The sequence below is a fragment of the Rhinopithecus roxellana genome, chromosome 11 (assembly GCF_007565055.1).
Source record: "Rhinopithecus roxellana isolate Shanxi Qingling chromosome 11, ASM756505v1, whole genome shotgun sequence".
Lineage (NCBI taxonomy): Eukaryota > Metazoa > Chordata > Mammalia > Primates > Cercopithecidae > Rhinopithecus > Rhinopithecus roxellana.
Window position 1 is genome coordinate 79,855,951 of NC_044559.1, and position 15,149 is coordinate 79,871,099.

General features: G+C 42.0%; 1 protein-coding gene across 2 annotated transcripts in view; it reads right to left on the bottom strand.

Annotated features, from left to right (window-relative positions):
* Positions 1-13,188, bottom strand: part of LGI1 (leucine rich glioma inactivated 1) — a 39,880-nt gene extending 26,692 nt beyond the window's left edge. Inside the window, exons 1-2 of one of the 2 annotated variants that reach the window (XM_030941497.1) lie at positions 12,638-13,188; positions 12,166-12,237 (exon numbers count right to left, since the gene is read on the bottom strand). In XM_030941497.1, the coding sequence (XP_030797357.1) occupies positions 12,166-12,237; positions 12,638-12,852 (287 nt within the window). In that variant the 5' untranslated portion in view covers positions 12,853-13,188. The remainder of the gene's footprint in view (positions 1-12,165; positions 12,238-12,637) is intronic. The other variant, XM_010357920.2, reaches the window with a different exon arrangement.
* Positions 13,189-15,149: the final 1,961 nt, after the last annotated feature.

A 15,149-nucleotide genomic window follows, 5' to 3' on the forward strand; every position in this document is an offset into this window, starting at 1 on the left:
AAACTGGGATCAGAGGATGTGGCCTGTAAAATGCTAACACTAAGCTCTAATTCCTCCAGATTCCGCTGTCTATAGGGATGCATCATGACTAAGTGACACTTTCACACTAAGGCCATAAAGCTGTTAGGGGATTCCTGGTTGAACGGAGAGGTAGGACACACAGAATTTACTTCAAAAGGAACGGAAAAGTAGGCAACAGGCTTAGCATGGAGCTTAGAGTTCAGAGGGAACCCAGGACCAGCAACAGAGAAGTAAATGAAGAAGCAGAAGATCTAAGAATGAAGATATAGCTACAGGGGGTCAAGGGCAAGGCTGCCTAAATTCCAGGTGAGAGCCCAGAGATGGGAATGCATAAGAGCGAAAGGACTGGGCAGGCTCATGTGTTGGTGCTAAGTCTGGTGCGCCACTGAGGTGGTTGCCTGCCCTGGGGCCTCACCTCTCCAGAGGCCAGGGAAGCGGCACACTGAAGAGGGAATCAGGAAGCCTGGGTCCTAATATAAAATAGATCATAAATTCTGTGTCCTAGAGCATACCACTTCTCTCTATGTTATAAAGCAAGGAGACTAGACTAGATCATTTGTGAGGTCCCTTGTAGCTCTAAAGATGTATGAGTCTATCCTTATAGCACTGCAGCTTTCATTCATGGAAGAGTAGGCATGTGGAGTCTGGGGAGTGGAGAGGCGGGTCTGCAGATGGCTGAATAGTTGGGGGAAGGGTGACTCCTGCTGAGAAAAGTTCCCATTGTCTCAAACTAGACTGCTCTTTGGTCCCATGCCAGGCACCCTGGCTCTCATGACACGTACTTCTTCAGACCCTCTCCAGTCACCTGTAATATCTTGATTGCCATTAGAATTGTATCTGGCCCATGAGTGGCCTGCATCCCATCTTCCAGCCCAGAGCAGGTTTTCCTGGCTATGGAGGGAGATGATCTAGGGGGCTCTTCCAAACGATTCCCAACTCCGTGAAAACCACTCTGATTAAGAAGGGAGAAGTGAGTAGCCAGCACCTGGTTGTCACTTGGAGAATGAATTGATTGGATTCAGAATAGAGAATCAGGTTTCTAAGCTTGCAACTGCCAGTTATAATTGTATGTTTACACATTAAGTAGGTAAATCTGTTTCATCATCTGTTAAAATAGGATTGAGGATGCAAAAAGACTTCCTGGATGATTTTTAAAATTATGTGAGATAATGTGTATGAGCATGTCTCCAATGCTTCTGCCAAGGAATAGCTAAGCAAAGAGCACAGACATCAAGTGTCGGAGCTGGAAGGGCTCTTAGATCTAGGAAAAGGACACATGTTTTACTGCAAAGGAAACTCAGGTCCCGTGAGGATGTCAGCTGCCCCAAGAAGACTTTGATTGACATCTAGGATATTAGGTAGGACATGGACAGTGTGTACAAACATGAGTGTGCACACTCCCAAGTGAATATGGGCTTGTTTGCATATGTATATGTAAATGAAAGAGCACAAGATGCACAGATTACAGCTGTTAGAAGATATGGAGGGACAGCTGCAGGGGCTTGCCAAATTGTTTAAAGCTGGCTTTGCTTAAATGATTCAAACCCTTTGGTTTTTACTAATATTCTCCTTTATCCAAAAGAATAGGGCTGGTTAAATGATAATTAATAATAGGCTGATGATTCACTTTAGTTAAATGCACACATTCTAAGTGCATGTGCCATGTGAATAATTTACATTTGAATATTTTAAAATATGCTCCTAATACAGAAAAGCATTAAAATTGGAAGCATCACACACAAGTACATTATTTGACAGTTCTTTTTGACTCTCAATCTTGAAAATTCAGCTGATCCTTAATTAGATTACCAACTCTTCAACCTGGATTGACTGGAATGACCTAAATTTGGTTCCACACTAACCTGAGGGTGGGGGGCACTCCAGAGAGATACGTAGTCCAACTCCTCTTTTTACAGATGAGGAGAATGAGGCTGGCAGAGGTTAATAGATTTAACCAAGGTCACACCTTTTGTCAGTGGTGGGGCTAGGATTAGGATGTGGATTTTAGATTTGCAGGGAAGGGTAGAACTCTGTGGTCCTTGACATGCACACTAGCAAACATTTGAGCATGGGCCCACTCCGTTTTGAGTGGTAACCCCTATTTGGTAATCCCCAATCCTCCTGGGATTATCTCTCATCCCAGGGCAGTGAAAACTCTTCTCTTCTGGGAATTGGCACAACTAGTCAGCAGCCCACCCTCCCCATGTGTTTATAAAATCACCCTGGATCTCCCGGGTCCTGGAACACCAAGGAGAAGGGCCTACTCCATGCCAGCCCTCATCTTCAACAGTTTGACATCTGATTTTAATCCTCAGATGAACACTAAGATGTAGGTTTTACATTCTCCACGTAAGAGATAAAGAAAACCAAGGTGAGGGAGGTGAAGTGATTTGAAGCTTGCAAGTGGCAGAACTGGGATTCCAGGCTAAGGCTTGTTCTCTCCCTTCCCGACTTCTCCAGGACTCATGAGTGGCCATGAGGAAGCCAACTCCCTCTTTTTAGCATCAGCCCTGCCCAGTATCTGCTGCAAACCTACAATAGCCTTGCCCAGAGCATATACTCCCAGAGTATATTCCCTGGAACGCACGACCTTCAAGGGGTTAATAGGTTTATGTGCACAAAGACTGGCGGATACATTTAGGAAAAGTGGGTTAAAGAAGTTAATCAGAGTTCTTAACTATGCCTTTTCTATCCTTAAGTAAATTGAGACTCTTCAAAATGAAATTCAATATATGGTTTCCTGATCTCACTGATAATGGGACTCTTTTATCATTGAGCTTCCTACAAAATGAATATTCCATGGAACATACCCAGCAAAATGCTTGTTTAGCCATTTAGAAAATAGCTGTGATGAGGCCGGGCGCGGTGGCTCACGCCTGTAATCCCAGCACTTTGAGAGGCTAAGGCGGGCGCATCATGAGGTCAGGAGATCGAGAACATCCTGGCTAACACGGTGAAACTCCGTCTCTACTAAAAATACAAAAAATTAGCCGGGCATGGTGATGGGTGCCTGTAGTCCCAGCTACTCGGGAGGCTGAGGCAGGAGAATGGCGTGAACCCAGGAAGCGGAGCTTTCAGTGTGTCGAGATCGTGCCACTGCACTCCAGCCTGGGCAACAGAGTGAGACTCCGTCTCAAAAAATAATAATAAAAAATAAATTAAAAAAAATTAAAAAAGAAAATAGCTGTGATGAAACCTGCTCCAAATAAAAACAGTGAGAGTATATATTTATACTCAGAAGCCTTTTCCTGTTGAATGAGCTGCAAGCAGTCATCTCCTTCCTCCAAAAGTTGGGGATCTAGTGGGAGGTCCCTAAAGAAGGGGTGTGTGCTAAATCCCTTGAACAGGTAGAGAGCCTACTGGGGAGGCTGACTCCCAGAGGCACATCAACAAATCCACACTAACAAAATGGTCTCGAGTTGCTCCTTATGTGGAGACAGACCGTTTAATGTATCCATTAGGATGGGATTCTTTCCACCTGCATATCCTTTGCTATCCAGCCTCTCTAGAATGAGGTGGGGTATAAATAATTAAGCTAAAAATAAAGTGAATTACCATATGCATATATTTCCAAAGTACTGTATGTTCCATAGAACCAATGTTCTATGAGATGTTAAGAAAAGTAAACAATTTTGAATAATTTCAGAGATGTTTCTATGCCAAGATACCTTCATTGTAAATAACCAAGCAGGGATAGAACATGCAGTTTCCCAAATTTATTTGAGCACAGAACTCTTTTCTTTCAGGTCAACTGCTCCACAGGACACAAGTTTAGACAACAGTAGTCTAAGGTATAACTTTAAAGTAAATAAGTCCTTTTCTTTTTCTTTTTTCTTTTCTTTCTCTCTATTTTTGTTTAAGCGAGGAGATCAGAGCTTACACATATAAATGAGAGTTGCAGCCTAGGGAAACTAGCTGCTCTTGCCAGCAACGCGGCCACTCTTTCAAAGGGCTTTTGAAACTCCTTTCAGTGATTGTCTCCAGGAATTAGGGCAAATTCTCCTGAATACCCTTGTTAATGGCAAAGGTTGACCCTTTGAGAGGGGATTTGATTTTGGGAACAAAACTATGCAAAGTCAAGCATGATGATTCATGTTCAGGAAGAAGTAGACAGCAGTGGTTAAAAGTGAGGACATGAGTTTAAACCCCAGCTCTCTACTTAATAGCGGCGTGACATTGAGGAGGTTACCTTTTAGGACTCAGTGCTTCATTTGCAAAATGGAGATAATTATATCTACCTCAAAAGGTTACCATCATGATGACATTAAAAATGGGATCTATAAAATGCTTAGCACCAAGCAATACAAAAATAACTAATGCCTCTAATAAAACCTTGCCTGGTTTTATTGCATGGCTTGTAAACTGGAAGTAAAGACAGTTCTCAAAGGAGGGTCCAGAAATCTTTAGCCATGGAAGCACAGTTGGGCAAAATCTATGGCCCTCCATGAAGTCAAGAGTGATTTGTACGTATACATTCTAGTTTGTATTTTTAAAGATTCATTGCCTTTTAATCATATTTTACACATGCAAGCACCCGCCATCTTGCTATGTAAAAATGGGCCTAACAATTTTTTTCCAATCCTTGCTTCATGAGAGGGATACTGAAACATCATTTTATCATCAACTACCACAGGGAGAGCCTGGTAAGGTCACTTTGGACCTGTTTGGGAGATTGGGAATGACAATTATTGTATTAATAATCTTAACAACAGCCAGTTTCATATTATGAGGTTCTTTCAATGAACAACCTAATGTATTGGCTTGTTAGAACTGATTCAATAATCTTTGTCCATTTCTTTTTATCTCTTTCTTTCTTTCTTTCTTTCTTTTGAGATGGAGTCTCGCTCTGTTGCCCAGGCTGGAGTGCAGTGGCGCGATCTTGGCTCACTGCAAGCTCTGCCTCCTGGGTTCACGCCATTCTCCTGCCTCAGCCTCCTAAGTAGCTGGGACTACAGGTGCCTGTCACCTCGCCCGGCTAATTTTTTGTGTTTTTAGTAGAGACAGGGTTTCACTGTGTTAGCCAGGATGTTCTCCATCTCCTGACCTCGTGATCTGCCCGCCTTAGCCTCCCAAAGTGCTGGAATTACAGGCGTGAGCCACTGGGCCCAGCCACCTTTGTCCATTTCTTTAACCATGCTATTTCTTTATTATATTAAAGTAACTGTTTGTAGAATACAACAGAATTTTAAGATAGGAAGAGACCTTAGATGTAATCAAATGCAAGGGTCTCAAAATGCCAACTTATGTTTGTTTGGTCTTTATCCTGTTTACAAATCTATTTCCAGATTTCCACCTTCCCCTAAAAATTAGGAAGGTAGGGCTCCACGTGTACGTACCACATTCCCATCAGCAATAGTCAGTTGGAGCAGGGGACGTCATATTTAGGTAAGACATGTCTTCTCTGGTTTACCTCAGTCACCACTACTCCCTATTGTCTTATACTCAACTACTTCCTTCATTGATCTTACCATCTCAAACCCCACTAGCATTTGAGTTTCAGAACCACAATTTAATCTACCTTTAATATTTTATGCAATAAAAGCTGAGGTCCAGTGATATTTTGTGACCTACCCAAGGTCATGCAGCCCAATAGTGGCCAAACTGAATTTCAAACCCATATCTCCTGACTTCTACTTCAGGCCCCTTTCTATGCTACCGTAGAACCACTCATCTGAAGACTGCCAATGTTAATTATTTAAACAAAATCTGGCATGTTTTACAAAATGTGATGCCAGTCATTTTATTCATGAGGAAGAAAGGAGAGGGTTATGACTTTTTTTTGAAAGGTAAATAGTTCATGTTTCCTGCGAGAAGTATTTAAAGAAAAGGTTTCTCAGCAAGTTCTGCTGGAGAACTGTGTATAGAACCACAAAATGTTTAAAGCTGAGATTATTGGCAAACGCAGATTATACAATCAGACACTAATCTGATGTTACAGTAGTTCCAATTAAAGCGATTTTCAGATACTGTAGTAAAGCTAATGTGTATTGAGTTACAGGAAGCTTGCCAAGCATTTTCCATTCACTGTTTTACTTAATCCTTACTGTAAATCTGTGCAATAGGTACTATGGTTCTTCCTCATTTTGTAGATATAGATATCAAGGCTTGATTAAGCTTGCCCCAAATCACACAACTAGTAAGCAGCAGAGTGGGGATTTGAACACATGCTTATCTGCCCACAAGCCTGTGTTGTCTGCCTCATTGCCAGCTCACCAGGGTCAGCTGTTTTGATATTACAGCTGATGCTGTAAAGCCCTTGCAGACATTTTGTAGCCCATGTTAGCCACAGGATCAACAACCAGCAAGCATCACCATCATCGCTAATCAACTGAATATCATTTTGAACAAAATGAGAACGCTTATCAAGACTACATTATAATACATTTAAGCAGGCCAGGCAAATACCTGTAATCCCAGCACTTTGGAAGGGTGAGGTGGGAGGATTGTTTGAGACCAGGAGTTCAAGACCAGCTTGGGCAACAGAGCAAGACCTCATCTCTACTTACATAAAAATAATTTTTTAAATGAAACCAATGCATTCAAATACAGGCAAAGTATAATTTACCATATCAAGAATCACTACCAGCCTGGAACTGCCATATCAGGGTGAAAAGTGACAGCGTGTCACTCATCTTTGTGTCCCTCACAAAGCCCAACATTTTACCTGCTACCCAGTAGAGTCTCAAAACATGTCTGCTAAAATGGGAGGCTTTTGTTTTCATTTTGTTGCTGCTTGCAACTATACAATAAATAAATACTTGTTTTGCCTAAGCAGGTACTTAAATAAATCAAAAAGGAAATTATCTTTGTGTTAATGATTTTTGTTTTCATATTAATAGTGCTTAACTAACATTTCCTTCTGGATGTCCTGTCAGACTGGATAAAGGAGCATCTTACCCTTCCCAGGACAGACTAGTCAGCCTCTGCAGTCCAAGTAAAAAACCAAGGAGGCCAAATGTGAAGTCAGCGTGGGACAAAAGAGATTGAAGCGATGGGTCTAACGAAAGGCTTAGATGCTTTGTGTTTGAAATCTGGTATGCTGGAAATCTCTGCTGAGGAAGTTTGAATTCACAACTTCATGAGCAAATATCTCCTCGAGGTTTTTTAGTCTGGCTCACTTCCTAGACCTCCACACCATTAGTCCACATGAACTCAGATAGGGTGCACCAAACATCAGAAAGAGTGTGAACATGACCAGCACTATCTGCTGAGAGTAACACAGGAGCCTTCAGCACAAAATCGATGGAAACATAAACTGGATTCAACAAATATATGGGAAGCCATGTCTAGGCTTTTCTCTGGGACCACAGCTTATGGGTGATCCTCCATGAAAGACACAGGCAGATATAAGCACCATAGCTCTAATAAATGGCACACAGTGCCAGACATCAGTAAAGTCTAGAGAATTTGAGAATCAACAGAGGTCACAGAATGAGATCCTGCAGAACTTGTTTGGGCACGTGTGTGTGTGTGTGTGTGTGTGTGTGTGTGTGTGTGTGTGTAAAGTCAATGGTGTGAGTGATAACCCTGGACAAATAGAAAGGGCCAAACGCTATGGACGCCAGCTCAGGTGTCTGGATTTTCTCTGTTTCTAGGGAGTCATGAAAGCACGGAGAGCTGTGTCTCAGGAAAGGCAACGCTAATGGAGGTGGGTCAGATGGGAACTGAAAGCAAACAGGGAGGCGTGGAGGCTCCTGCCATAGCCTGTGAAACAGTGAATGAAATGCAGCCTCAATGAAGGCAATGGTGCTGTGGTGAAGAGGAGGAGGCAGATTCTCATGCTGTTGGACAGGATACGTGTCCAGGTGGAAGTGGACAGTGAAAGAGAGGGGTCAGGTAACTCTGAAATTTCTTGTCTGAATAACTGAAAGGATGAAATACGCTTTCAGAGAAAACATTTGTGGTGAGCGCTAGTTTGTGCAGTTATGAGAATTAATTTGCTTCAAATAACAAACCTGTACATGGACCCTCGAATCTAAAATAAAAGTTAAAATGATTTTTTTTTTTTTTTTTTTTTTGAGACGGAGTCTCGCTCTGTCGCCCAGGCTGGAGTGCAGTGGCCGGATCTCAGCTCACTGCAAGCTCTGCCTCCCGGGTTTACGCCATTCTCCCGCCTCAGCCTCCGGAGTAGCTGGGACTACAGGCACCCGCCACCTCGCCCGGCTAGTTTTTGTATTTTTTAGTAGAGACGGGGTTTCACCGTGTTCACCAGGATGGTCTCGATCTCCTGACCTCGTGATCCGCCCATCTCGGCCTCCCAAAGTGCTGGGATTACAGGCTTGAGCCACCGCGCCCAGCCCCAAAATGATTTTTAAGAAAGTAAAAACAAAAAGAAGTAATTAGTTAAAAAGTTAAATATTAGATCATTGGGCAAATTGTAGACAAAACAGCCTAGATGCTTTTTGGTCTATCATGGGGACATCAGCTGGGTACAAACCAAAACATGCTCATCTATAACCAGCTAATAATTCCTCCAAAAGCACCCTTGGCTGATAGGTCTGGCTTGAGTGGTCATTGAAGACTGCTAAATTATAGGCTTGTAATATAAGGAGGAATAGAAAAAGGTAGCAATTGCTTTAACGGTAAAGGAGGCCATGGGTATTTGTTCCCGGACAGATCATATTTTGAAGGACTAAATGATAAAGCCTTAGTAAGGATGGACTTATTCCTTCCTTTGTTCATGTCTTTTGCTTTTCCATTGTTTTTATTTTTTAATTTCTTATGGATCATGTATTTATGTGTTGATTGTGGATTAATTTTTAAAATAATGCCATTCCCCCGCTTTGACCCTGAAAGATCAAAGATCAATTCTGTCTTTCAAACAAGACCACATCCAGTTGGAATATTAAGAAATTTTTTCTGGTCACATCGGATTCTTACACGCAGTGTTTTTGTTTTGTGTTATTTTATTTGAGTATGATACTAAAACTACCCTGGAAATCACTCCCTGAAAATAGAACACTCTCAGGAATTACAGGGGTTTAGTTAATTAAAATAAGCTATAAATGGGTGGCGACGTGGCCACATTTTGTCCTCTTAAATTGGAATTTCACTTCCATCATGAGCCCATATCATTGGGGATTTCAGTCTGCAGTTGAGAAGGAACAGGGCTGTAATGTGTGAAAACACATTTCTCTAAATTCCATTCACTAAAAGTACCACTTTCTATCACTAAAAGCAAGTTAGAATGCATAATCATTGTCATTGGTTATGGTTCAAAACTTGTCCTATGTAAAACATGAATGAAATTGCATTTGCTTTGGAAAGGTTTTTGTTGTTACGTTTAAAACCATAAATGAGATTTTTTAAAAAATGTATTTTACAACTAATCTGATGAATTTGTATTAAATAATTTTATTCTTTCTCTCTCCTCTCTACAGAATGTGGGTTTCTGTTTTTCTTGTTCTCCAACACAAACAGCCAGCCACCACGGCCTACCAGGATCTTTTCCCAAACACTGCATGTAACTGAAGATACAATGTCTGTTTTCCTCAGTACCCCAGACTGACATTTCAACAAGTACTTCTCATCATGGCTTTTGCAGAAGCTCTGAAAAAGCATCTGGGGACATAACGACATTATCAGATTTTTAGGGTGGATGATGGAAATAGGACATTTGCTTTAACCCTTCCCAACAACAAATCAAGAAACCAATGAACTGTCTTCCTACATCAATCACGCTGAATTGATTCTGAAATTTATCTCTTCACAGTGTATGAGGGGTGAGTGTGGTAATTCACAATCACAAATGCTGCTGGAATTCATTGCAAACCTCAACGGCTTGTGCAATCTAGGCCTAATCTGGTGGTCCAATGCTGCTGGTCTTCATGTTCCAATGGGGGATTGGCAGCCCATGTGGGGTTTTCAGGGGACTGGACAGCCCTGTTTCACAGAAGAGACCTTTCTGTCTGGGATCCATGCATTCCCACAATTGTTATGATCGCTTCATAGTTCGTATTCAGAGCCTTCTCATCCATTTCCTACTCACTGCACATGAGTTTATTAGGCCTTTTCCTGAGGATAGGAGGAAGCAGAGAACATTGGGCAGGAAGGATGGAGAGCAGAGTCTTTAGGCACAGGGTCTTGGAGATTAGGGACAAACTTTGGCCCCTGACAATTTTGCATAAGATCAGCACTGGCACAAGTCTACCATGTTGAGGTTAGCCAATCTGAGTTAACCGAGAACACACAGGGTGAGAATTACTCGCTTTTTGTTATTTCTGAAACCTGAACTGCTTTTAGAAATAAAGGCTGGAATGTTCCATAGGAACTCGGAGCATGGGACATGGGCATGGCACACACTCGGTTGGGCTATTTAAAAACCAGTCCCTTGGCTTCCCTCTGTGATTCTAAATACGTGTAATCACATTACCCTGCAGCAGCCGGTAACTATTTCTATAACATTGTCCAGCATCTGTGCTTGCCGTGACTGGGTCCACCCAACAGAAACAAAGCGGAGATGTGGTAACTGATTAGGTTAATCACTCCAGGCTTTCTGTGCCACAGCTAATGTCCATCTAGTGTCTACTGACACTACTCCTAGAATTTTAAGGACTGATCTATGTAACTATCCTAGGGGAAGGGAGGTGCCTTAGCGTATCAAAAGGATGCTTTTTAAATGAGCCATTTATTCATTTAACAAGTGACCACCATAAATACAACTTATCACTCTCTCAGACACAGCAAATTCTTATCCTATGGAAGGATCTCAGCATTACAGACTCTGTCCCTTTCTGTGGGAAAGAATCTATCTTTTTTGGAATTGTTTGATGTGCTAACTAACACTTCCGCCAGTCACACCACTAGCCATCAATCAAATAGATAAACTCCTTAGGAATATCTAGTCAATTGTTAATCATTTGAAGACATCAGCCAGTAGAAGGACATTAGCCAACAATATTACATAATGTCAAAACAACTGATCAAGTTTGTGAATTCAATTAAACAGTCAAACCAGTTTAGGAATTTCATATAGACAAAACAATAGATTAAGTGACTTTTAGCTTTTTAGCTTGAAAATATGTATTCTCACTTCCATTTTAGAGATAAGAAGACTGAGGCTTAGTTAGATTTAGTAATCTGCACAAGACTACATGTTTAGGTTCTATGAGTGGCAGGGTGAGGTTTAAACACTTGTCTCCAACGTTCACTCCATGCTGTTTGCCTCTGTGTACGTAACTTCAAACAGCCAAAACGGCCAGGTAAGGCAAGAAAATAAAAAAAAATAAAAAACAAACAAGTGAAAGGCTTGGGTCCTGAATCATGCAGTTAAGATAGCCAAGACTCAGCTGATCCACAATTGGCTAGTTCTGCCCATATCCCTCCAGCTACAAGCCAAGTCTGTGACCTGATACCTAAGTCCTGGGAGACCTCTTGACCCCCATGTGATACCGCTATAAGAAGTAGGACTCTAATTGCCAAACATTACACATCAGAACAAATTTTACGTGTTCCATTATGCCTGTGAACAGATCTGATTTCTTAGTCAAATATTATTTTTTTGAATATTTTCAGGCATAGACTGAATATGTGGTTCCCTTGTGGCCAACTCAAAACATAGCAGAGAGTAATCCTTTGCACTATTCTATATTAATATTTTCTTTCCCTCCTTGTAAGGGAACTAGTTATAAATTAGATGAGATTTAAAAACAGTCTCTTGAGAATTGATATTTTAAGGAATTACCTAGAAAGAGCTGAGGTGTTTTTTTCCCCCACATGGTAAATCATACAGAGTAGCAGCCTGCCCCAGATCCCCGGGAGACAACATCTTGAACACATATGTTATGCTGGGTTCTGTATTGACTAATTCAAAAACTCCAGGGCAAAAGAACCAAAGTTCCCAAGTTAAAAATGAAAGTAAAATAGTGGAATGGAATTGGGATCATTGTTGCAACATTCCAACAACTTCATAAATAGCCATTAAAGTAGACAGCACGACAGGTTAACAAATTTACCATTGTAAGACTCAATCTGCACTGTTGGTGTGAAGTCGCAAACAAACCCATCTACCTCTCACTTTACTGATATTCTGTTTTCTCAGAAAGAGAATCACATTTGACAAAATTAATATTGAGATCATTTTACTAGAAGGCTTATCCAAATATATGCCATATTAAAAATAGTCATGATATAAATATTTCTCACAAGAGCTGCAGCGATGGTGTGAATAAAAAACTCCCTTCTGAGATTTCAGTAAAACCAGATCTCACAAAGGATCTGAAAGAAAACAAAAAACAGAAAACAAACAAACAGACACACACAAAGAGACACACACACAAAGAACAAACCTTATGTTAATCCGGTTTAGCATAACAGTGACTATTTTGACACTATTTTATGAAGTACGATACTATTCCTTCCCAGATGAAGTAAGAGAAATGAATCGGCTACAGGTTTCTCATGATAATGTTCAGGGCTGGGGGTATCTAAGCATGTGCAGTAGCAGCTAAAAAAATCAAAAATTCTAAATGCAGCAAATGTTAGCACTGTCAAATGGCCATGCATGCAAGAGGAATCTCTCTCTCCATGCCCTTCTACAAATACATGCAAAGCCCCAAATCCACCGGCTGGAATTTTTAAATCGTAAATTAGATATCAAAATGCTTACGGGCCTTACAATGAGATAACATCAGGAGGAACGGTGCGTGGAATGGATCTGGCATTCTCACATAAAGCATTATCTTTGGTACAAGTACACACGGCAGGGCATTTTGGCTTCGCTGGTTTCTTCCCCTCAGTCAGCAAAAGCGCAGATAAGAGACATAGGAAATAAGCAATTCTTTTCAGGGGAATGCAGGCATTTCCCATCCTTTTGCTTCTTTCTGATTCCATGCAGTCGAGAAAATATCCCCAACCATGAACAGGGCTTCTGGAATTCAGATGGTGATTGTCTTGCTCTAAGAACAGGTCACATAGGAGTCCACCCTTTTCCTCTGCCTCTGTATCTCTGCTTTTTCAAAACAGAGACCTGCAGCTGATTCGTGAGCTTCTCCTCGCTCCAGTAATGCACTGCTCGGGGGAAGAGACCTGTGAGGTACTGTGAGATGGGAGGGATCCAACTGCTGGAGGAGAGAGCCGACTTGCATCACCACGAAAACACTGAGCACAGACCAGCCTTCGAAGGCAAAGTGAAGTGATGTCACAGAAAATAAACAGCTTTCTGCTTTCACCGGGAGGCCCTTTAATTGTTACCAAAAATAGGACGGCATTATGTCTTATTAGTGAGTGGGTGGGCGGGTGGGTGGGAGCAGTCATCTTGCATAGGATGTCGGCAATCTCAGAAACCTCTGGGAGTCTGCTTTTCATGTAGCAAACAACCTAGTAAGAAAAACTAGCTTTGGAGCCAGCCCTGGCTGGAAAAAAATGAAGTTAAATGAAACTCTCTCCGCAACATTGGGCTAAAACCTTTTGCTGTTTCTTGCTGAGCCTACCTGGCTGATGCCATCAGTGAAAGACAAATCAGAACAGATGAAGAATGTGACTTTCAGGGGATAAATGTGAGTAAATACTTTTCTGACATTTATTAACTGTCATGAATGATTGATTTTCCTATCCCCCCTGGGTCCCCCATGTAATTCATTCTCTCCTTCCGTGACAAGGAAGGGAAACAGAAGTGCGGACCCTCTCTGTGTATAATCCACCTCCCTCTCTTCTCCTACCCTCCCTTCTTTGGCAGTAGCACCAGAAGCCTGGAAGGAACTCCCTGCCAGCAGGAGGCGGCCAGCTCTAGCTTCCTGGGGCTTTGAAAAAGGCCTGGCTCAGTCCCGAGGCTGTGACATGGTGGAGGAAATGCTGGACTAGGAACCAGACACCTGGCTTTGAGAACCCAGGTCTGCTGTGAACTCACTGTATCTATTCTCCTGTCTGTAAAATGGGGATGATAGTAGAGACATTCTGGAATTAAATGAAAATGATCGGCTATGTTACTCATGTACTCGATAGGTGAGGATGGGCTGTTGGAAAAGAAAATTCATTTAAAGAAGCAATCAAGAGGCCCTGGCCTTGGGGTGGGGTAGTTTAGTGCAAGAGAATAGGAAGACTCTTGGGATGGAGGAAGAGGAGGAAAACAGTCCCCTGGGTTATTTCACTATGGTGAAGGCGGCCATCCTTCAAGCTGGCACGACCAGCCTGGGATATCACTCCACATTCCTTTCTCCTCTAGCTTGTTAGACTGACAGTATTAAAAGGACTGCTTGAGCAAATGCTATTTTGACATAACCTCATTCTGCATCAGAGCTCAAAGTATTGCCATTCTACCCTTTCGCTCATGCAGCTGGCCCCATGCTAACTTCAATCCCTTGTTCAGTTCTCTGTAAGCTCTTTGCAGGGGACAGTGGCGTTCATGTGCATTCTCACATTTGATAACTGTCTGTTTACCCCAGAAGACTGCAAAGTCCACGAAGTTAGAGACCCTGCTAGGAACCCAAGGCTTATGTAGCATTGTGCATGTAGCAGGCAACCTGGGTGGCTATGCCAGCAACAGCAGAGTGTACGGTCCATTCATGGTCATGCCCAGCCAAATAACTTACAGTTACACCTTGCAGTTCTAATAAAGAGATCTAACCTAGTCAAGGAAGTCAGGGGCCAATTCTCTGAAGAAGCAGTGACTGAGCTGAGTTCAGAGGTAAGGAGGAGTAGCAGTGAGGGTTGGTGAGAACACCCCAGGTAGAGGGAACAGCATACATAAAGTCTGGCTCATGATCTGCAGAGCAATGGAACACACCTCTGCAGAATCAGGCAGAGGAGTGATATTATCTGGTTTGTGTTTCAAAAGGACCAGTAGGTTATTATCACTAAGTCAGTTTTTGTGGGGTTGTAAATACTGTGTGCTGTTTTTTACAGAAGGGAAAGAGAAAAACTCTTCATTCAAGAGAAGTCATGATTTTAAAGTATATTCTACGAACGCTTCACTGTCAAGGACTCTGTGGAGGAGGGAATGGAGGACAGTGTATTTAGAAGCTGTGACCTCTGGGCAAGCCTCACTTTAAACAGTGAAAGTGTCGCTTAAAAGTTGGCTGCAAGTCAGGTTTTTGTCCACTAAACCCTGCTTCAAGTGCCCAGTGGAAACTTGCTCCATAAAATAATTATGTGGTAAAAGTTTTATGGAGGATCGTTTTTATTCCAAGTTA